The sequence below is a fragment of the Crocodylus porosus genome, unplaced genomic scaffold (assembly GCF_001723895.1).
Source record: "Crocodylus porosus isolate Cpor-Errol unplaced genomic scaffold, CroPor_comp1, whole genome shotgun sequence".
Classification (NCBI taxonomy): domain Eukaryota; kingdom Metazoa; phylum Chordata; order Crocodylia; family Crocodylidae; genus Crocodylus; species Crocodylus porosus.
In genome coordinates, this window is record NW_017728912.1 from 22,231,276 (window position 1) to 22,255,901 (window position 24,626).

At 40.2% G+C, this 24,626-nt stretch overlaps 1 protein-coding gene across 4 annotated transcripts in view; it reads left to right on the forward strand.

Moving 5' to 3' along the window:
- The window catches only part of TBCK (TBC1 domain containing kinase), a 177,069-nt gene that overhangs the window by 149,834 nt on the left and 2,609 nt on the right, over positions 1-24,626 (forward strand). For 2 of the 4 annotated variants that reach the window (XM_019534140.1, XM_019534142.1), the window contains exons 25-26: positions 8,348-8,507; positions 13,762-14,009. The exons of 1 other annotated variant lie outside the window; for it this stretch is intronic. In XM_019534140.1, coding sequence (XP_019389685.1) covers positions 8,348-8,507; positions 13,762-14,001 — 400 coding nt within the window. In that variant the 3' untranslated portion in view covers positions 14,002-14,009. Of the gene's footprint in view, positions 1-8,347; positions 8,508-13,761; positions 14,010-24,626 lie in introns of those variants that run through there. One more of the 4 variants, XM_019534143.1, reaches the window with a different exon arrangement.

The window sequence follows — 24,626 nt, forward strand, 5'->3', positions numbered from 1 at the left end:
TGAAAGGGTAAAAGAAAAATGGAGAAGAGGACTAGTATACCATCCCATTTAGAAAAAAATTGCCCAGGTGGTACATTCTAGCAGCCACCAGTTAAGGTACCTAGAGGTTCATTTTTAAATTATGCAAGAAGGCTGTCCTAACCTCAGAGCTTTTGTGCAATCAGAAGACACACTAAGGTGGCTGAAAGCTACCTTTTTCTTGGTGTGGCTGAAGAACAAATCCTGTCTTTCTTTAAATTGTCATTCAAACTTGTTTTTCCATGCAGCATAACTTCACGTATTTTGTTGGGTTTCTTTCCATTTCACAGTCGCATGAGTTTTTTCCAGATGAGCTCCAACCTGGTGCCATGTTGTCCATAAATCACAAGATATTATTGGATGAAGCGTCATCTCATAATGAGTTTTTCAAAATGTAGTTAATTACACTTGAGCCATTTTTAAAAATTGCTTCTTTCAAAAGAGCAAAGTCCATACAGGCTACAACCTTTTGAAGGAGCTAATTCCCTAATTTTGCTGTGTGACAAGATACAATGTCACCCTGATCATAAGTTCCTATTTATGTAATGCCAGCAAACAATGGCTCATGATAGTATAGCAGGTCATAAATTAATAACCATTTTATAGTAGTTGAGACATCCACAGAATTAATGTATTTCACAAGTTCTGTGTAGGAGTACTGTAGTATATGAATTTGAGAGAACAGCTTTGGACTTCAGTTTTCTATAAAATTTACTGAGGTTTGTTTCAAGTGTAACACCCTGCTGAGGGGTCATAACCACTGCCAGTGGCATTTTGTGGGACCCTGGGGCACCAGCTAGACCTGTCCTTTTGGTTCCTCTGAACTAACAAGGAACCTCAAGAGGATCCCAGTATGGGGATACCTCCTGTAGCAGCACTCTGACAGAATAGGTAACTCTTTACAATAGTTATTATGTGCATATTAATTTATATTCAGATATTTACATGCATGCATACATACATACATATATTTACACTTGTATTTATACATTGCTCCCTATTCTGAGGTTTAATTCATAACTCAGTTAACTTATGGGATAAAACTAATGAACTCAATGCTTATATATATAACTGTGTAACAACTTATGTACACACATAGGTAGGTGATCACACACCTGGTGGGGCTGTGGCAACAGTAGGTCCATTCCCCATACAGCAAGGCAACCTTACATGCGTCCAAAACCCAAAAGAACCAGAACACAAATACCCCAATTTTTGTTTAAAATTACAGTCCTGGTAGGTCTGATGTAGACACCCAAAATAAGTCTTTCGGTTGACTGCTGTTGTCTTGATGTCAGCTTAGTTCAGGCAAGAGTAATCAGTCAGGTGTGGGTGCATTGGGAGCTCCCTCAGTGGCCCTGGGGCTCTACTCCTACTGATGGCTGGTGCCTTTGCCTCCTGTAATACACAAACACCCTCCTCCCCATGACATCCCTTTCTGCCCCTCAAACAGGGCTGATGGGCCTACTTTCCTGCAGGTTAACTCACTCAAGGCCCCCCATGTGGGAGTCCACTACAAGCACCAACTCCCAGCCCTGGGTGCTTCCCTATCCCTTGCTGTCCCCCGCAATGAATTTGTAGATTTGCCACAAGATCACCTCTCATCCTTCTCTTATGAAGGCTGAAGAGATCCAGGTCTCTCAATCTCTCCTCACAGGGCCTTACCTGCAAGACCCTAACCATATGAATGGCCCTTTTCTGGACCCTCGCAAGGTTATCCACATCCCTCCTGAAATATGGTGCCCAAAATTGGATGCAGTACTCCAGCTGCAGCCTCACCAGTGCCACGGAGGGGAAATATCACCTCCCTGGACCTATTTGTGATGCACCTGCTTCCATCATTTTGCCCCCCAGCGAGATCCCTACAGTCTCCTCACTGTAGTTTGTCCCTCTCTCAGCTCCCCAGCTGTTCCCAAGGGCCACCCTTCTGCACTAGACCCTGGTGGTCGCTCCTCCTGGCCACAGAGCTCTGGGGCTCTGAAAGGGACTGTATTTCCAGGGCCTGAAGGCAGAATTGCTCCAAGCCTTTTGTTCTGGTGTTCTCAAGGGGACAAAAAAAACTCCCAGGCTCAGCTTAGTTTTGGCTCACTGTGGGACACACCCTCTATGGCTGAGTATCCCTTCTGTTACAGTCTGTTACATAAGTAAGTATGGAAGTAGAACAGGCTTGTTAGAAAGTATCTTGTTTTTGTTTAACCAAAACCAAACTTTTCATTAAGTAGTGGATCAGTATTAACTATTAGGTCTTCATATGTACCCTGGATGGTTTTTCTACTAAGCTCATATTAGATGCCTTAATTTTTATAAATTTTTTTCTTAACCAACTTATTTGGTGATTTACAGCTTGATAAATCCTGATTTAAGAGGAATTGTAAGTTTGTCAAGAAGCAGTACTAAAAGATTTTTTCTGTATTTAGATATGCTGTTTACTGCAAAACAACAAGGTAGAGTTTGGAGAACATTTTAATTTACAGTGTATGTTAGCAAAACACACAAGCCATTGTTACAAGAGATATTGTCAGTCTCTGGAAATATGCCAACACTTGAACTAGCCACGTGATCTGCAGTACTGATAAAACAAAGATAGTCAAAGCTCCAAGCTGGTGTAATTTTTTTCCCCCTTTTTGTTTGTTTAACCTCATGCATCAGTTGAGGTTTCCAGCTAGTTGCAGGCTTAGCTACCTGAAAAGTTTGTTCATTATCTAGAGTTCAGTGGCTTACTTTCCTCTTGGAATTTAGATTGATTTTAAATTTTATTCATAGAAAAGGTCAAAGTAAGGAAGTCTTTTAATTTGGCCTTCACTATTCTTTATCATGTTCCTAAACTATTTTGTGGGAGATAATTACCTTATGAACAGGAGTATACCTGCCAAATGAGACGAAATGAGAATCAAACCTGTAAAAGGTTATTTTATATCACCTAGAAATCTCTAATACTATGGTCAATAGTAAGTTTAAATATTCAAGTGAAAATTCGGTTGATCTGTTTAATTTGGCTCTCCAATAACCAAAGGAGCCCAATAGGAACACGGGGGATATAAACTGCTTATAATACATTTATTTCTACAGGCATTTCTATTGCTTATGTACAACAATTGGTTTATTGAATGTCAGCTGTGAAAACAAAGTATTTTTAAATGTCTATATAGCTTTCTCAAGACTTCATTATTAGCTAGGTAGGCTGACACGATTGGGCCGCCGTGAAACAATATGTGATGTTAAGAGCAAGTCCTTGTCTACATTGCAGAGTTCTCAACAGAATTTAAGTAATGTTATTAGAAAACTTGCCAGAGAAGGATCATAAATTAGAAGTGACAGTATAGTCCAATTTCTACTGATGATGATGTTTTCAGGTCAGAGTTTTGAGACAGATTAATGAATGGGGTAGTATGGGAAGGAGCTGCTTAATAGGTTGTATCAACACTATGGAGAAATAGCAGACTTAAGATTTTGAAAAACGATGAATGGTCAGCTTTGAAAGGGTGCTTGTAATGACAATAAGATATCATACTGGGTGAGTTGACGTTTTACTTGGAAACATGCCAACATGGTGCCCATTTTTAAGAAGGGGAGAAGGGATGAGCTGGATAGCTTTAGGCCAGTCAGTCTTACCTCTGTCCTTGGGAAAACACTGGAAAAAATCCTTGACACCATTCAGGCAGGTTAATTGTTTAGTAACAATGTCAATTAGCCTGCGTCTTTGGCAATGGCCTCACGGTGTTTGGTTTAGGAGGCATTGTGCCCAGAGTAGACTAGCACGTTTGGAGGTAGTGTTGCTGGGGCTGATAAAACTGTTGTATAGACATGGTCATAGTATCCCATATTCTTTTAGTAGGTTTGAGGTACTCAATCTCCAGCTGTGATCATGTGAACATACCAAAAAATTGTTATGCAGTTGTTCTTCCTTTTATGCATTACTACCATATTTACCTACATCCAAGACTATTTTGAATTTTAGATGAAACTAAGCCACCCCCCAATAACATTCTATGCATGGAAAATGATACATTTCTCATAATTTTCCATGTATAGAATCTAATTATTGGGGGGAGGGGGGTAATCTTAAATTTATCCCCCACAACCGCTGCAGCAAGAAAAGCAGTGTAGGGGTGGGAGGCAGATGACTAGATGTCCAGCCCCTTGCCTTCCCATGCCTGTTGTCTGCCTGCCTCCCCTAGCCCCTGCCCACTCCTCAGGCACTTGCCCCTTCCCCAACCCGGATTACCTTCTGCAGGATCTCTGGCTCTGGGGCAGGCAGCGAGGCAAAAACAATGGTTGCAGCTCCAGGTTAGGTTGGGGTCTTGGTTGGAGTCACAGCTGAGGCAGAAGTTAAGTGGTAGAGGGGGGTGGGTAGGGAGGATTGACTGGCTTCAATCTCCCCCAAACTCCCCTGAGCCTTGCACACACTTCAGGTCTTTCCCATATGCCCTCCCCACAGATGTCCCTTGTCCTTCCCTCTCCCCCTCACTGTTCTGTCTCCCCTGCGCTCCCCCTGTTGTGTGCCACTTGCCACATGGCTTCAGCCAGCCCAGCCCAGAGCAGATGCGGTTTCAGCTCTGGGCCCCATGCCAGAGCCTCAGCAGCCACCTACCCCAGTTGGTACTTGAATCCAAAATAAGACTTCCCCCCCCATGTTGATTTGTGGGGGAGGGTGGGGAATCTCCTCTTGGAGTCACATAGAAATGGTATTTCTCTAAAAAGTGGATTCCATGTTAATTAGTGTGCCAACAAGTAAATACCATCCCATTTCATTTTAATACTTTACTCTACCTGTGGTATCCTTTCTCACACACCTTCATACTTCCACAAGAAAAAAACAAAAAAAAAAAAGAGAAGCCCAATTGCTTTTAATACAGTTTGGTAGGAAACCATGTACAATATAAATATAATATAAATTGAAAAATTTTAAACAGGTGTCCTGCTTGTACCATTTTAAAGGGTCTTTAGCATGGTTTGCATGTTAGGCTGTACTTGGAAATGAAGGAACAGCTGTATTGTAATGAGGTACATGTTGTGAGCACAAGGTCTAGAGACGGTTCCCTTTCCAGATAGTTTTACAAGAGAAGACTTTTTAATGAAAATGTAATATATTCTAAGTAGTGTCTTTGTTTGCAGTTGAAAGCCAGGAGTTCTGTCTAAGCCTCATTTCATTAAGTATGTTGGCAGAAATACTGGCAATGTTCCATTCCTTTTATAAAAGTTAGCTAGCTAAGTACTCCATGTTCTTTAAGTCTGTTGCACAAAATCTCTGCCTTTTGTAATTATCTTAGTGATGGAATGGTTAAGATGGTCATTTAAGATTAGAAAGAATACAAATGACGAAAAATAGCGAGCCTGCATAGTTGGATACTAATGTCATTACCCTAAGTACAAGTCAATTTATTTACCCTGTCAAAAGGTTAGGGTGCTTGAACTGAGTAGTTTATCATGCTCAGTATAAATAAAATCATGTTCTTCTGAAAAAAGCTCTCCTATTTAAAAAAAAAAAAAAAAAAAATGGCCTATGTAGCAGTAATGTATCCAATTAGAGCTATAAACCAGAGCCTTTTTGTACCTTTCTTGGGGAAGAGGGAGTCTTTTTTGCCTTCCAAATAGAGGCAAATGACCTATAGTAATTAGTGAGATTTCTCTCATGAATCTTTCAGAAATTTTTGTTTTGCTGGACTTTCCCACCACATCATAATGATAATCAAGCTTCATGTGTTCACACTTAATCACATTTTTAAAAATTATGCTAGTCTTAGTCTAACTAGATTAATCTTAATGCCTTCCAAACCAACTCATTTTAATTAAATCCTGGAATTTACTAGCCTTCTCTAAGTATAATTGAGTGACTAATCATCAGAATACTTTGTTTGCAGTATTTTCCACCCAACAAATTGACTGCTATACATTTTTTTTTTAAAAGTCTTGCCATGTTCGTATGCAAGAGAGAGAGGTGCCTGTGAAAGTTTTAATAAGTCAGTAATAGATTACATGAACTCTTTAACTTCAGTTTGAGTTTTGAGCAAGTTTGGACCTCCATTGTTAGTGAGACAATGCTCATCTTTTTTAAAAAGAACTCAGCATTAGGCTTTTAGACCATTTCTGAATAGGAAGACTAATGGACTTAAATGCGGGAATATGACATGCTGACCAGGCGTGAGTTAGGCTTTTGATAAAGTTTAGAAGAAACTTTTTAGATTACAACCTATCATGTGTATGCCTTCCAATATATAAATGCAGATATAGATTTTGAGGGACTCAGTTTCTAATCCTTTTTATGTGCTTTTACCCTGTCTGTGAGGAAAAGTTTGTCATTGTATTCAAATGTCTATATTTTTGAGGTTAAAAAGGTGTAGTAAAAAAAATAATAACTTCAGTTCATACCAGTGATTGGCACTGTATCGATGACCAACAGACACACAACTTCACGCAGGCAATTGCCAGTACTTTCATTTTTTGGTACAAGAAGCTTTGTGTTCCAAGTACTAAATATTAAACTGCAGCCAGGGCAAAGTGTCTGTTGTTTGTGGATGCAAAAATTTCATGCATGCCAATTTTAAATGATTAAACCTTTAAAAAGATGTCAGGCTGACAAAAGGCTAGATGTGTTCGTGAACATAAGACCCCGGCACACATTCATGTCATTGGCACAGTGGGAACTGATCCCTGATCCCAACAACTGCATTTCCTACTGTGCCACACATACAGAAGCATAATTGTTGGGACTGAGGATCAGATCTAAATCACACCATTAATACTTGCCAGTGCAGGGGGACCCCAGGATTATAATCTTGCACTGGCAGATTGAAAGAAGGGTGCCCACAGGTCCATCCTGGCTGACAGCTGTCTGTCAGCTGGCCCCTAGACCCTATCAGGGACTCCAGCCAGCTCTAGTATGGTCTGTGCTTAGAGCTGACAATCAGCCGATTGTTGGGCCTGAGGCAAAAATCAGCTACTTGTCATTACCAGCCCAAGACTGCACCCGACCCAGTTCAAGCCCCCTAAGTGGTTGGTGGGAAAAGTACTTCCAGTCCACTTCTGGGTTCACCACTGAGCACATGGGGAGGGCCCCCACACCGCTTCTGTGGGATGCTCCATCTGCCCCAGTGTTGCAGCGTTCACGAGGCACGCCTGGTACCTTGAGGTATGTAGAAAAAACATTTAAAGCTGTGTCTGTGACCAAATTGCTGATTCTCCGAATCAACATCAAATCTTCAGTTTTGGATTCAGCTGAATCAAATCGGGGACAGTGATCCAAATAAATTAATCAAATCCAAACGAATCTGGAATCAAATAGGGCCTGCTTTGCACACCACTGCTGTGGTGCTCCAGCTCCCCATGTGCTACTTCTGTGGACACCCCAGGAACTTAAAGTGAGTATGCACCTGGATTCCCAAGCAGTACACCTGCTTTTTAAAGGCCTTGGGCACAACGAGCCTTAGATGAGGAAAATTCTCCCTGATGTTAAGCTCGTGGCACCCCCTGATCTGCCTCTGGGAGTTGGGTGGTATCACTGCATCCAGAACTCAGTGCTGCCCCCAACTCAATCCCTCTGGTTGGGTGATGGATAGCTGTATCCTGGACCCCTAGAGCTGCCCCATGCCACATCTCTGCACTCACCTGAGCAGTGGGATTTGGTATGGGTCAGCCCCAACATGCCACACATTCAATTTAAGGCCTGGTGCAGACAAGCCACAAAGATGTTCCACCTTATATGTGGAGCATCCTTCTGGCACATTTGCTGTATTGTCATGTCCTAAATTGGCTTTAACATTTGGCCAGGTTATTATTTATGGCACATTTTTCACAGTTTTAAATCTAGTGTGTGCCAGGGCCCTACATTTTTCTTTTCACTGTGCATCTAGGTACACATTGACCACTGCAGTGTTGGAAATAATTCTACCTTTTTTTTTTTTTATAAAACCATAAATAAATCTTTGCCCTGTTAGTTTTCACGTGAGCTAGCAGCTATTTTCAGTTTGAATAAATAGTAACTGCGATTCTCAATGTGCATTAGCCCAAAAAGAATAAATTGGTTTGTGTCACATCAGGCAGAGGAGGGGACTTCTTAAAAGGAGGCAGCTTTTGTTTTAATTACTTCATCATTGGCAGTAGCAGTGAAGGAGGAAGTTCATTATCTGCACTTTAGTCAAAAACTTAATAGTACAAATTCTTAATTAAAACGCTTGCATATAACTCCCATTGACTTTCAGTGGCTGAAATCTCTTCATCTGTTTTGTGGTAGACACTGTACAGTGCTGTGCTAGGGTGCTGTACAGAAAGTGAGAGTATATCTTAGAACATCTTTTCCATTGTGTTTTTTCTTAACTGTGTTCTCCTTCAGCTTTAACCGTGGCCACATTTCAGGCAGCATCAACATTTCATTTGGTTTGGCTTTCACAACAGAAGGAGAGCTCGTCCAATGCCCTGCTACTGCTACACTCCAGAGCTTTAAAGGAAGAGTTATTGTAATTGTAGGACATGTGGTGAAGAACACAGCTGCTGTAAGTTTACTGTACTGCTGTAACATATACACATAGTATAAATGCTCCTCGGACCTGAATAGTAATGTGAAGGTATCAGTAAGTAAATATCACTAAGGACTTGGAAAACTGCTTCCACATAAATATTTTAGGGCACGCTGGGGCTTCTTCATATCTCTTTCTAATTCAGAGAGGGGAAAAAATTAACTTCCAATGTCTGGAAAATGCCAGTGTTGGAAAGGACATCTGAAAATGGTTTGTTTGTTTGTTTTTACAGTTTTAAAACTTTGGCGTATTTTCTAAATGGCCAATTTCTGAGTTTGCACTGGAGGAAGCCAATCTTGTGAATTAGCTGGCTTTTCTTGCCACTACTGTAGAATTACAAAAGAACTGGATGGGTAGGTAAAGGGGAGTCGGGTTGTTGCCAGGTTTAAAGAAAGTGAAAAATTGTATCTGGCTAGGAAAAAATAGAAACAACTTGCTGATCAGATTTCCAGTATCCTAGCCAATTTTCCCATGAGCATTGAAGGGGAAACAAGTGCTCACATGTGACACCTTTAAATATGTTGCTGATGGTGTTCAAGTGGCTGCATTTTTAACTTTGTGGCAGTGGTGCTCTATCTTGTCTGTACCTCTCCCTAGCTGAACATTAACAACATCATAAGCTAATGCAGCAAGAAGTGGAAGTGCCTTTTGTAGCATCTTTTCTCTGAAGTAAAATGAAGTTTGGAACTTTCCTTTTCTTTGTGAAATTCTGGAACACTTCTCCTCTTCCGCCCTCCCCACCTCCAAATTCCTCTGCAAGACACTCCGTGGCTTAGCTTGCTCTTTGTCCACAGGAGACGCCTGAACCTAAAGCCATGATCTTACAAGACTTAAAATGGCTTGAATCCTCCTATGGCTAAACACCAAGGGACATATCTATTGTGGGGAATAGAAAAAACATTTTACTTAATGCATGTTGGTCATTTGCAAAAGTAATTGAGATTGTTTAGATGGTATCAAAAAGAGGTTGCTTTAAAATTTACTATACAGCTCATCTAACGTAGTCTCATATCAGTGAGTATCTGTGACATTTCTAGGTATATGCATTCGAACTAAGTCAGTCTCTTGTTACTACAGTATGAAATGCATTTGTTCACAATAGGTTGCTGAAAGCTGACTACATAACTCTCCCTTTAGTGGACAAGTGCAAATGTATAATATACTGGGCGTGTCTACATATGCAGTAGACTGTTTTACTGTGCATTAAAGCGTTATGTGAAAAACTGACACTATGCTAACGTGCAATAAAATATTCTGCTGCACATTAAGCATCACTAAAAAAAAGCATGCAAGTTTGCTAATGCGCAGCCTAATGCTCAAAAATTTAGTACCTCATGTTGGAGAGCACTTGTACGTGTTCCGGAGAGGGAGGGAACATTTTACTTGGAACAGCTCCAAGAGCTGCTGTAATTAAAGCGCTGCAGTGTCTTGTGTATCAGTGTCCCCCACTTCAAAATGGCAGTGGGGGTTCTTGAACTAAAGCTTATTTGATAAGCTTTAATTTAAGTATCCTTGCTGCCATTTTGAAGCATGGAGATGATGATCCGTGTGATACGGAGGCTGGCTGGAGAATGGTAATTACCAGGGATCCTAGTTCTCTGTTTTAGAAATCACAAATTCTCTTCTTTTAACAAGAAGAGTTAAAATCCACAAAGTCCAGCCTGCCCCCGCCCCACACACAAATCTGGAGGGTACATGCCCCCTGTGTACTCCCCAAGAATATATGCAGCAGCAGCAGCAAGGAGTCAGCCCCGTCCCCCCCCAGACAAGCTGCCCGTGGCCCCATCCCACCTGCGACCCTGCAACCATGCATTCTGATCCTGCGCCCCAAGCCCCACGCATTGCCCCAGCTGGGCAGCAACCCCAGCCCTGCCCAAATCCCTCCCTCCCTCACCATAGGGCCCTCCCCCCACTCAAGACCTTCCTGCGGGAGCTGCTCTTCAGGCTGCCTGGTGGCCATGTGCATGTATTCATGTACATAGTGCCCCCTTAAAGATCACCCTTTTCCCATTCCCCCAGCCCCTTGCAGGCTGAAACTCTGCCAGCCTGCAACTCTGCCAGCCTGCAAGGGGAAATCCACTGTTCCCTGTGGTTTTTTCTCCTCATTTAAAGGCAAAAATCCAGGTTTTTCTCTTTAAAATGAGAAAATTTGGGTTTTACCATGTTTTTCCCTGGCAAATGGGGAACTCAGATCCCTGGTAATTACCACACTCCAGCAGACTGTATTAATTGAATCTTCTCGTACGCGCTGGAATTACAGTGCATCAAAGCAGCCTCACAGCACAACTAGAGACACCTACCAGGTGGTGATAAATTTAATGCACATTAGAAAAGGCATATTAGTGCCCGTGTAGATGTGCCTACTGTGTGCCAAATGGAGATGATATAAGGGGAGTTTTAAGTATTTAATGATGCAATATTCATCATTTTTTGAAGTTACATTTTAAAACACTACACATCACTTCTTTCAATTATGGCTTTACCATTCACTAACCCTATGGGAATTGGGGTGGGAAAGGCAATCACCATGATGCTCAGTAATGACTCTGTCATTGGAAACATTCTGCATTTTTGCAAGTCAGTTTTCAACAGCTGCCCTGAAGGATTAGTGTGAGAAATTGTATGTGAAACAGCATCAACTTGGGAGAGAGACAGAGAGAGAAGCAAGGTATCAGTGAGAGCTTGTCTGAGTAAAAACTTCAGGATTTGGCTGTACAATCTGTGCTAACAGGGAGACTCTTCTTTTCACTTCCTTGTGGTGGTCTGCATACAAACAACCTTGGCCTTTTAGCCATTCTCTCACGTTTGTTTCACTTACTGTTTGCCATTGACAGAAGTGGAACTAGCAATTTTGGCGCCTTGGGCAGAGATGCTGTCGGACACCAGATAGCAGGGTGCAAAGTGCTGCAGGATGTTGCTGGTGCCCCATTTGCCCCACCTAGTTGTCTTAAGTGTCTAATGACTAAGCGGGTTGTGAAAAACGTACCCAGCATCTATTAGGACTGAAAACCTGACCCATTAACCCAGAGTGAAATATTTTTGTGCTGCAACATCTTCAAAATTATACTGTCTAAAATCTAAAGAAAATTGTGTTTGTTGGATATATTTGAGAGTCATCTTTCTATTGAATATATATCAGTATTAATATAATGTTAATATTCGGGTTTTTATGGTTCTTGAAAGCATTGCTGCTGCCCATGGGATTCGGTATAGCAATAAATACTTGGACTGACCAGTATTTTTTGTCCCACAAATCAGTCAAATACTAGAACCTCACTGATAGACTGATCAATGCTGTCCCTGTTAGATCTTTGTAGTTGATGTATGTCAAAACTGTCTGACCTCAAGTATACTCGGAAGGATCGTAACTCCTTGCTTCTCTATAAAATGTTCAAATGCCAGTTTCTTTCTGTGCAGTTGTATAGAATGGTTTACAGATGTTCATAAAGTTTACTGAACCAAAATTGGCAGTTTGAAGACCAGACTAATCCAAAACAGTAGCTACTGCTTTTAACAAGGTTAGGATTCAGTGTTTCAGTCATTAATAGGGACCTATTAAATCACAGTTTTGCGATTTTCACAGAAACTCTGAAAAGAGCAGCTTTTGCAATCACCATGAAAAACGACATTTCCTGCAATTTTGCACAGAATTATGCAATACAAAAAACACAACAGTCTCTCCAGCCATAGAGCACATGGCCTGAGAGGCAGCTACTGAGAGGCTGAGCTAGTGATGTAGGCTCAGTGAAGATGCCAGTCAGGAAATCAAAAGAGTTTCATTGCCATCTTTTAAGGAGCCAGATGCAGTGCTGCATTCTGAAGATGATGAGTGAAAATAAATCCAAGAAATCCTAAATACATTTCAGGTCAGGATCATGTAATGCACCTTGCATGCAGATAGTGGTAAATTGTTTTGTTCGTCATGCACTGCACCTCTGGATGCGTCAAGGAAAAACAATTGATTGGCATTTGGAGTCCAAATCACACAAAGCAAAAGGCCACTGCAGAAGCTGAAGATTAGAGTAAGAAACAAATAACTATGTACTCAGTCTTTAAAAGAACAATTGAAAACAGTTTGACAAGAAGAGAGGCTGCATTTGCAGCAGTGGAAGCATTCACAATCTCCAACATTCCTTGTAGAAAATTGATAACCCTAAATTAAGGGACTACTTGAACAAACACGTGCCAAATGCTAGCAGTTTCCCATGTGTGAATAAACTTTGCCAAAATTATCTACCATGAGTAATTGCTTTGCATGTTTAGTCTACAAAATGTGCATTGGCAGAATATGAATCAATCTCGATTGTAGCAGAAGAAGCAGCAGATGCCCAAGATAACTGTTCTGCACATTTTATTTGTACCTCGGAGCTGAACAGACCACAACCTGCCTGTTTTTCAAACAAGAGACAGTTCACCTCACATCTGTCAAACTTTCTACCGTGTAATAAGCTGTAGTGAAGGCTGTTGTAAACTATGGCTTAGAATTTAACAAAATCTCAGTGTTTGTCAGATAATGCTATGTATATGTGCAAAGCTTTCTCCATGGAATGATGCCCAACACAATTCACGTCACCTGCAGTCCTTTCTTTAGTAAGTGACATCTGGTGCATACGTTTTCCTGATGCGGATAACGTGGTTTCCTCTTTTTAAAAAGTGTTCAAACATTGCACAGGCTATAAGGTTCGACACCCGAAATCCATCGCCAGTCGAAGCAGGGATCTACACGTGACTGTCAGTTCCACAAGAGCTAGCACTTACAAGGTGGAATTTGTAGCTTAATGCAGTTCATTACCACACAAAGAATATGAAGTACTGCCAGCTTAAACTACATGATCTCTTAAGACAGTGAGACATTGCACATCAAGTTAAATTTGCAACGAAAAATATGAACCAGTTTATGGAGCTTCTGACATGGTCTGAAAGTTGGCAGGCTTTGATCTACCAAGCACAACAAGCTGATGGATTTGATAAGTTGGGTTGAAGACATGGCGTAAGAACAACTCTGAAACTATCAATGTGAAAACCAGCGGAGATGAGAACTGTTCCAGGAAATAGGAAATAGCCGCAAAGTTGAATTAGTAATACAAATATGATCAGTTGCTAACACACGATCAGCTTACATGTTACATGAATTGTTTTACTAAACAGTTACTAAAATGCAATCAGTTTAAACAACTAGCTACCATCTTTTTTTTTTTTTTAAGAGTTTGAATTTTTTTACCCCAGTCAGGAGTCTCTTCTGAGTTTTGACCCTCAGCTACTGAAACAAATCCCTGGATGGCAAAAAGAGCATGACAAAGAACATGCTGCTTATATGAACATTGACACAGAGTGCCAGATGCCTTTTGACTGTGACTGTTTTGGGAGTCCGTTTCCGGTCAGTTTCCACATCTCTACAACTTGGCAAAACACTACCTTACCACTGCAACAAATTCAGTGGATGCAGAATGTGATCTCAGTGTATGGATAAATGTTCACACTGCAAAGACAAAGGATGTCAACTGCAAATGCTGCTAGATGCTGCATGCTAGCGTTTAACAACTCACAGGAATTGTTTCTATCAAGGTTAGCATCATCTAGTATTACTAAACTTTGTGTAGAATAATAAATGATAATTAGTTGCAATTCATATTGTGTAAAATTTATGTTCATAACATATTTCAATTTGGATTAAAATGTAATACTTAGATGTATAATAATGCAGTAATTTATTTGATATTTTCATGGGCTTTGCTACCTAATTACATCATGGTTTTTGCCTCTCAGCCAATTGCCAGCAAGGGCCAGGGCCACTAGAGCCCTTCAGCCAATCAGTAGTGAAGGGGCCATGAAATCAGCTCCATACGCTGTGTGGCCCACAAATCCTGTTGTCTCACCACAATTTAAATAGGTGCCTAATCATTAATACAAAAAGTAACAACCAAAAGTATGGAAACCAAATAGAATTTTGTACAGTTAAGTTTCAATATGCTCTTATTTCTAAAAAAAAAAAAATAGAATATTACAAACTAAGTTGTTTAATTCTGAGTAAAAATAAATTATCCACTAATAGCTTAACTCTTATAAAGATCATTTCAGAATGTGATATTCCAAAAAAGCACTGAAAAAATCAGGTTATATTGTTTAAATATATAGATCAGTGTTCGTCTCTAGATTCAAAACACTTCTGAATAGACTTGTTACGTCACTTAGAAAATGCCAGCTAGTAGTTCTGACAACAGAAAATCATAGGGCATATTTCCTGATGCAAAGGACTCAGAAAGACCACCATACTGGATTTCTATTTGAAATCTCTGGATTTACCTTGTGACTCATGGTTGAAAATCTCATTGTATTGCACCCTTGAAAGGATCTCAAGGCACCCTCGTTGAGAATCACTAATAGAGAGGATAGAAGCAATGAATACGAAAAACATATTTTATTAAAGTGACCAGTTGTAAACTGAAGGCAGAAGATTACATTTTTATTTCCCATTAGTAGCCTGTCCTGTGTCATTAGAAGCACTAAAAGTTGATTACTGAAAGCTTGACACAGAACACTTCCTTCCCCCTCCTGCCTCTTTGTATGTTTTATACTTGATTTTGCTCCTCATTCTGAAATGCATAAATTGGCTTTAGAAAGTGCTTTCTTTCCAAGTAGATAAAAGCATTGCTTTCAGCAGGAGTCAAGGGAACACAGCAATGGCAATAGCTCTAGTTCAGTTTTGGCTTCAGATACTTGCCAAGGCCTGGATTAAGCTCTGCTAAATCCTACTTGTCAATAAACCCCTTAATTGACTTCTCCCTAAAGGTTAAATGACTGTTTTATCTGCTGACCAAGTGTGCCATTAGCTGTCTAAGATTAGCATAAGGAGAAACTTGGACTGGAGCTGTGTGGGGTCAATTTAATGACCGGAGTTGTAGCCCTCTAGAATGTTTATCGCTACAGTTTTTCTTGCTACTGGCATGTTAGGAAGAACTAAGTGATCAGACAGCCTTTCAGATGAAAGGCGGTGTGTTCCACTGTCAACCTGATTCATGTATCAACCTTCTCTTTCCCATATCCAGACGTGGGAATACTGGGATTTGGAAGTGTGCAAGAGGAGTCCTTTTTTAACATATGGCTGTTGGAATTTCAGTGCTTATTAACTCATTGATCAGTGGATCTCTGTCATTCTCCGAGCATGAAGGTTGGAGAGTGAACGGTGCCTCCATAATGTATGAAGAGGTAGTTAGCCATGCTAGTCTGAAGTCAGGCAGAGTATCTGATGAAGTAATCCATGCTGCTTACAAAAGCTTATGCATCTCTGATTTAGTTAATTTCTAAGGTGCACATCTGCCTTGCCTTCTTCAATAACATAAATCTCACAAGCGAGGCAGGGGGCTCATTTTTTCTGTCGGAGGAGGGCACCACTTCCTGCCTCCCACTGCAGAATCCTACTTGCTTTTTATTCCTGTTCCAGCCAGGTTCACTGATGTTAGAAGAGACTGAATGATTTCATTGTTTAACTTAATGCTTGGTTTCAGGTGCATGCTATGCCAGAAAAACATTTCAGACCACCATTTTTTTCAGGTGGTAATAATTTGAATACAGAGTAGACAAACGTAGTACTGCACAGTGCACCATTTCTTAGCTGTGAAGCGATCCTATTACATTATAGTAGCTTTTATGTAACTAGTTTCTTAGTCTGTTGGGCATAATAACTAGGAATGCATCTCCTTTTTTGTTACTGTGATGAGGATATAGGATTTCAATATTGAGAGAGAGCTGGTGAGCTACAAGTCTGAGGTAAATGAACCAGCAGCCTAGTGTTTCGTATAGTCACGTGATGAATTTTTATAGCTGGGGTGTGCAATTCCAGTCATTGCAATTAGTCATTGCAATTAATTATTTTGATCTGGAAAGTCATTCCTTTATCTAGATCACTTTCTAAATCATTTTTAAAATTCAAGTACAATAATGCAGATTCCAGTATGTCACATAGTTATATGATAAGAACTATGAATTCTCTCCAAGGCAAAGATAGGGCTTTGTATGAGATCTACCTGACCTTTGACACAGCACGAGGAAAGGCGTTAAATTTAGTCTCCTTTTAATAAGATGCATTCCTGACCTAAGCAAAGGTCTCTTTCTCATGAAACTGTCATGTTTTTAAATGTACATAGTGATCCTTTTGCATGCAAACCAATCCAATTGATAGCAACAGAATATAGTTGGTTTGATGGCATTGAGAGACTAGTACCACAACACATTTTTGCTCTGGTATTTTTTCTGGAACAGAAAAGTTTGAATGTGATCTAATATATCGCTATGTATTTACTCGCCATTCTTTAGCAAAATTTAAAATGTCAGCATGTCTCCAGTTTATGTCTTAAAACAATTTTTTTTTTGCTAATTTTTTGCAGTGGAATACACATTCAAGTTAGGCAAGGCATTCATTGCACAGTCCTTCATGTTGTCAATCAGTGTTCTTATTCCTAATTCTTCTAACGCAGCACCAAACGTGCTTCTGAAAGCACATTTTTACGTCTGCACAACTGGATGCTCTTAACTTTATGAAGGCTGGGATTTTCAAAGCAGCATAAAGCAAGTGCCTATTTCCCACTGAATTTCAGGGGAATTTTGCTGCTTAGTTTACTTGGTGTCTATTGAAAACGCCAGCCAGAGAGGCTAGTCTCTGCAAGGTAAAGCTGTGTTTCAAAAAATAAATACTATATGTCCTTTCATACCCATTAGTAATTTAAATAAACATGAAATGGCTGTCCCTGAGTTATCACTCAGGTGATCTTACAGGGCAGAATCACAAATGTATTTAAAGATGCCAATTGGGAATTTTACAAAATCAGGCAAATCATGTTTTAGTACAGTTGACAAGGCTGGCCTGCAGGAAATTAGGAATGGCCTGTGAATGCCCTTGATAGTCTTGTTATGGGGCAAATTCGCCCATGCATTTAGGTAGAATGGAACAAAAAGTAAGATTTGGGGTTTGTCATAATTCTCCAAAATGTCCTTCTTTTAGCTATTGACTTAGCTTAATTTAGTAATGTTGCCTTTATCAGTGATTCAGAGCCTATTATAGTCAATAAAAGTCTTTTTTTCAAGTTCAATGGGCTTTGAATCAAGGTATTGTATTGGGGGGAGAGAAAAATGTATTTAGTTGACAGCAATTCCCACATATTTAATAAAATATATATGGCCTGGATTTTGGTCTGGAACTGGTAGCCTCCAAGTATTTCTTTAAAGAGTTCTACCTTGGGGATTGCTGTTCAGAAACTAGCAAGTGCCGTGTATAGCCCTGTTACAGGTCTCCCAGTCAGTATGTCTGTCATTTCGAATGGAGACTTGAATTGCTGTCTAGTGCCAGCATTTGCTTAAACTAAAAAAGGGTTTTTATAACTAAGCAGTTTTAAAACATTTTCAAACAGTAAGAGCCATCCGTAGGTGCACAAAAATGTGTTGGGTTTTTTGGAAAAAAAAAAAAATTAAGTGCATGGAGAGGAGAATGGTAAAATGGTATTTTCATAGTTATTGTTTCATTGATGACTCACTGCCTGGATGTGGGGCATTTCTTTTTTTCTTTTTTTTAAGTATTCTGATCTGTACAAATTAGCTGTATTACAAAAAACAATCTTATGGACTAGTTACCTTTCATTTTCTTTTTACTTTTCCAAGTAGAAGATTCAGAATGTGTGAAGGAGGTCATAAGTTTTTTGCTGTATTAAGGGAAATTTTGGTGCATTTTCTTTCAGATATGTTGTACCTGGTAAAGCTGACTTCATTCAGAAAATAGCTGTCAATTTGTGTGGAATAATGGGTTACCTTCAAACCCCTGTGGTATAACAACCATAGAGCTATATAATTGTAGTAATGGAATGAAAAGAGCTTGTTCTTTACCAGTTCAGTATGTGAAGAATTCCCCCTTGATCTTGTTAGAACAATAAGTGCATTTTTAACATACTCCATGTTTATAGTTAGCTTTCTTCCTTATCTGCTGTACTTTCCTGCCTTTCAGTGTGTGCTAGAACTTTTATAGTCAGCATCAAATGATAATGCCTAGATATAGAGTTTTTTGTTTTGAGTGTTCCTATAACCTGGGTATCAGAGTTTAATGTCATATCCGTGGAGCATCCTTAGTATTAAAAGTAGTTGGACTAAAAATACCTTCTGAAGTGGAGGAATTGAATGCCTCCCTAGTAACAGGAAAAGCGTGTTCATAGGGACTATTTCATATTTCTCTCTATTTGTTGAAAGTACACTTCAGTTAAGAGCAAACAGTTTGAGTTTTACAGAAAAGTATCCTGCGGTCCCTCAGCTGAAGCTTCTATAATGTATGTTACAAAGCAATAAAAAAAGTTTGAGAAGTTTTGTGCAAATCTACAGGTAGTACACAGAGTTCGGCCAAGGGAAGCCTCTTCCCCTTTAATATACCCTGATTCATAGATGTTGGGTCGGAAGGGACCTTAGCAGATTGAGTCTGAACCCCTTCCCTGATTCTTCCGGTATGAAGCTTTTCATCTACATGCATTTTGTCATAGCATTCTTTTTCCTTGGTATTCTGGTACAATATGTCATTCCTTCTCCCCTTTAATTACTCTCTGCCATAGGGACATCTGTGAAAGTGAGAAGTTTAAACATTGCTTCCCTCCTGGCTGGCCTGCAGGAAACTAGGAATGGCTGTAATCCATTATAGTTCAAAACTGTGCTTTGTCACTGGGCTTTGTATTGTATACATTCTGAGAGCATGATGTGTCTAATGTGATACAACCAGCACACTTGAAAGCTGTAAATGTACTTCTCAGAGTGGTCTCATATAAACACATCTTGATAAATGATCCAGAGAAAAATCTGTTTTTCCAGTCAGTATGAACATCATTTCAGATCCTGATACATGACGGTACTTAAATAATGGAAAGAAGCAGCAAGACCCTCTAGGTATGTTAGTATGGAGAACTGTGCAAAGATAGCACAAAATACTGAGTGTTCAGTCAAATTTTAATGTGAATTTGCTTCAACGCTACCTATGCTACTTCTGGATTTCATAAATATCTGAATGAGTGAGTCTGTCTGGAATGCTTTCAGAAGTAAAATAAGATTTGCAGGTTCAATTATTTACCATGGCCAGGGTGTATCTTACATAGAATTGATTGATGTTTAAGGGTCCAGGGAGCAGGATTAACCACGCCTTCCAAGACCATCCTTTACACTTCACATATGTGTATTATTTGCTGTAAATATGAGAAGAGGAAATTGAATCAAAATCTTTGTGTTGCTAGTGAAATCATAGCAGCCTACCTTTTCTGGAAACAATGCCTTGAACAAAGCCTGTGACACAGATAAAGAAAGCTTTTTAGCTTTTTTGACACTCCACAATTCTAACTATCTGCTGCCTGTGTCTGAGATAACACTTCCCTAATCAAGAACCAGAAACAGTATGGTTAGGTATAGACATTCAGGGAGGTTAAGGGGAGATTAGGTCATATTAAAAATGGCCACCCCATCTAACTTAGTTCATCCAATGCAGACCATACACTTGCATTGACCTAAGTAGGGATTGAAATGTGAACTGTACAGAAGTTCAGGAAGCTTAGATCAATCTGAAAATGGCCGACCTGATCCAAGTTAACCCCATCTCCAAGGTAGTCCTAACTTACAGTGGATCAGGTGATACTGATTTACCTGCACTTCTGTACAGTTACCAGTGCAGCCCTGAGGACTGGGAAAGCCCAGCTGCTGGTCCCAGGTCTGGGGCTGTGCTTTTCCTACCCTCCCCCTGGTACCAGCCTATTTTTAGCCTCCCAGTCCCCACCCCTTTCCCCAACTGGACAGCCCTCTTCCCTGCCCCCCACCATGGACCAGCCAGTCCCCATTCCTGAGCTCACAACCCCCCCCATCCTGCAAGCCTCCCAATGTCCCCCAAAGACCCCACTTTCCTTCCTGCTAGCCCCTCATCCCAACTTACCTTTGATTGGGTGGCCATTTTTAACTCTATCTAACCTCCCCCTAACATCCCTGAATGTCTGTACATACCCTGTGAGTCTTTTATTTATTTTTATATCTATGGTTTAGTGCAAAGTATGCAACTCCTCTCTATTGTTGTCCTCTGTGCTGTCAGCTTCTCTGTAAATCGTGTTACTTTTCATAAAAAAGTGTAAGTAGGGGTTTAGCTTTAGATGCATACTTTAAAAATGTAATCATAGTACTTAAAAAGAAAATATGCCCTTAGATGCAATGATTACTCTGATAGAATGAAAGTAATAGGATGAGAGCATGGGGGAGACTAATCTTGTGTTTTCTGGAATTAAAACATTAGTTGCTAGCACCTGTAATAAAAAATCCATAATGTTGTTTTTACTGTATCCTTTTGTCTGTTTGTTAATTCTTAAAATCATTTTGTGGAAAATATTAACTTTCTCATTATCACTTAATTTAAGAGATCAGAGAATACGTCAACAGCATGACTTTTTGTACAGAACTGTAGGCTATGAAAAGGGCTTGAAAGTCCATGTAAATATTTGAAATGATCTTTCCTCTCCTTCCCCCTCGAGCAGTATGCATGCCAGAAATAACTCTTTCACCTTTTTTGATAAGACAGTACACTTTGGCAGGGTAAGATAGCGGGTGGTGTTGGAACATCTCTCTATAGTTCCATCTCTGATCTTACAATGAGAAGGTCCTACAGAAACTCCTGTTTCTCTGTTTGTGTCTATGTACAATAAGCCAGAACAAGTGCACACAAGAATAAGCAGATAAGAAGTCAATGTCATACAATACCAGAAAATGCAATTGGGATTAACTTTAATTAGATCATATAGTTCATCTAAGGCCAAATCCTTGCCCTTTTCTGCTCTGCAGCATGAAGCCAGCATATTGAGCAATGCTGCAGAGTTTATTTTGTGTCCGAGTAGCCTTTATGACCCTGATCCGTGGGCTGTCCCTTGCAGGATGTTAAATGCAGGAGGTTAAAAGCAAGAATATGTTGCTTTTCATCATTCTGAAACTGCACAGTGTAGAAAAAGTGTGTGCTTCTTTCCATGGCAACTACAAAATGAAAAATATGTTCATGGTATTTCAAAGTTGTGTGTTTCTTTAAATACATCTAAAGCCCCCTGAATCTTGATTCCTGCGGCAGCTGTGCAGCAGATATTGTCCAGGGCTCATGGTAATTTTCCCATGCAAAGCATAGAAAGAAGGGAACAGGAAGTCAAAATACAGTGGAAATGTCTTGCCATGATGGTCCCAAATCTAAGTTGTCCTATGTACTGCTCTGTCACCATTTCACATTGGGATCAACCGACCTCATTTGGCCAATGTGGAGACTGACTAGATGCAGGTAAGTGGTTAATAAACTTCATATTCCTGCAACACAGGTCTCACTTGGCCAAAAACTAAGCAGTGTCATTGTCTAGGGAAGCCTTCTTCTGCTTTATTTTCTAGTTATTCATGTAAGGCAGTTGGACACAATCCAGCCTTCATGGTCTGTGATCTTGTTTCACTTCGTGTTTCTCTGGAGATTAGAGGTAAGCCCTGTCATGGGTTTTCTCAGTAATCTCTCCCACTTTTCCAAATGCCTACTGTGACATCTCTAGCCCTTCTCCTGCCCAAAACCCCTGCATACTGTTGCAGTTAATTGTTCATTAGAATTGGTTCCTTTTTTGAATTTTCTATCTGCTGTCTTCACCTGCTAAAGTTCTTACTCTGTCACTTTGTTTCCATCTCACTGCCACTTTCCCACTTTCCTGAGTACTTTAATTTTCCTTGTCCTATAATATTGTTCTGTTCCTCAGACCACCCAGCTAGCTGATGCCAGCCCCCCCACTCCCTGCACACTGCAGTTTCCCCATTTGTTCCAAGTTTTCTCCATAGTTGCCATGGGGCCCTTGTGACAGAGCTTCCTCAGTAAGCCTGCAGGTTTTAAAGGAATCATTTATCATATGTGCATTAAAAGCCTCTTTCTGTCTATACTCTTGATTACAGAGGCATTGGCAAAGCGTATTATAGCACAAGATTTGTGATGTACAAACCCTGAATAAGAAGCAGTTATGTATGATGTATGGTTTTGGCCTGTTATGACCAGTGGATTAAAAAACATGGAGCAAAGATCCTATTTGTTGTAAAAATGTAAAAGTTAGGTAGGTAGATAGATAAGTAACGCTTCATGCCATATCTATCTATCTTATCTATGAGATGAGGATGTACAATATATTTTCAATATATTGCTAAATATAGCACCCCTACTCAAAAACACACATGTATGCTTCATCCCTGTTGCATATAATGATTTGTATGTGTTTGCCTGATGACCATAATGAGATGAGGAAAGGTCAGAACAGTAATACCTCAGAGGCAGCTCTGAATCAAAGCGCTTTCTCTGATCCAGAGAATGTGTGGTATTTATTCCTCTTGCATGTTGGCACTGCTTGACAGTTAATCTCCCATCTTGCTTGATAGATTGCACAGTTTTTCATTTTCATCTCCTGAATATTCCGTTGGCTGACACAAACCAGTGAAACCAAAGAAACAGGCACCAGTAGAACTTGCCTTTGGCCTTCCCTAGGGCCATACCTCCAACAGACATGACGCTGGAAATTTCCTGACTGTGATCAGTTGTGACCCTTACTCTGTTTGAGCAGGTATTCTTGGTCACAGGATCACATGCTGAATCCTCAGTCTGTATTGAAGTTTACCCTGAAATACTTGGAAAGGAATTTGTTAGCTTTGTTTGACATACAGATGTGCAGGAATGAGTTATGCATATCCAAAATGCCCTGAGCAAGAGTAGCTTGAAACATATTTATTGCAAGGAAATGATTCCAGCTAGGGAAGTAGATTAATGCTTTGCTCCTATGAAGGTTGTCTATCTCCATTAAAGAAAACATCCTTCCTTTCATTCTTAAGGTAGATTAGGTAACACTAACACATTTTTTAAAGCCTTAGTTATTATTATATTGTCACAGTCCTTTACCATAGACCAGAAAGAGCATCTTTCAAACTACTGTTTAAAGTACTGAATTCAGCTCACAGTTTGGTACTTGGACTGAAAACTTATCTGTTCTGCTAGCATTGGTAATTTAGTTGTCTGCGCAGAAGTAGTTCTTGGTACTTTATACCTCCTGTGGGCTGTGGAAGAGAAGTACAGATAATTTAAAAAAGAATGAAAGAAGGAAGCTTAAATATTGTACAGTCTTTAAATTGAAAGGGTGGGAGGCTACTGTCTGTCTTCCAGGTGACATTCAATTTCTCAGCCAGATGTTAGGATAAAACACTGCTCTTCATGACAGAGATTGCATGGGGAGTGAGTGGGCAGAGAAGAGTTGAAGCCTGCAAATAGTCTTCCTGATTGAGCAAACTCCAATTGTGGAACGAACTGAAGATCACCTATATGGAAGGATACAGCTGCAAGATGGAAATATCTGAAAGAAGCTGGAGAGCAGCTTTGCAAAGTTAACAAACATTTCTCTCTAGTACTTGCACTTGATAATGAGTAATCAGTGTCTGTAATGTATAAAAATGTTGCTGCTATTTTGTGGGCCTATTACATTCTGGGCATGATAGATCTACACAGGGACATTGCCTTTTTACCTTGTTGTATTGTTGGCACTTGGTTGCAATGAGAAAATTGATAATCTTGTGTTTAGCTTATATATTTGAATATGGTCAGGGAGGCAGGGAGTTTCGAAGGGGTGGATTTATTTTGAAGATAGTTTAATCTGCCCATGAGAAGATTTTTTTTATTTTGATTTGACAAAGTTGAGTAGTAGTGCTGTGCGAAACAGCTATGTCTCGTTTTGATGTTGGATTCGGCCATTTCAGAGGACAGTGATTTGTTTCAGTGTTTCAGATCACTGCTCCATTTCGATTTGGCCAAATCTGTTGCAGTGTTTCGACGCTGTTTTGGCTCTGATTCAGATCGGCTAGGGAGAGGCAGGCACATCCAGATGGCTGCAGGTTTTCCTGCACCTCCTCCGGCTGTGCCTGTCTCTCCCCAGGTGGGAAGAGCCACAGGAAAGGTCCCCTGTGGCTGTCCTGTCTGGCCCCAGCCCCCACCCAGCCCCAGCCTCCCAGCACTTTAAAAAAAAAAAAAAACTCACTGGCTGTAGCAGTTGCAATCAGGGCCTC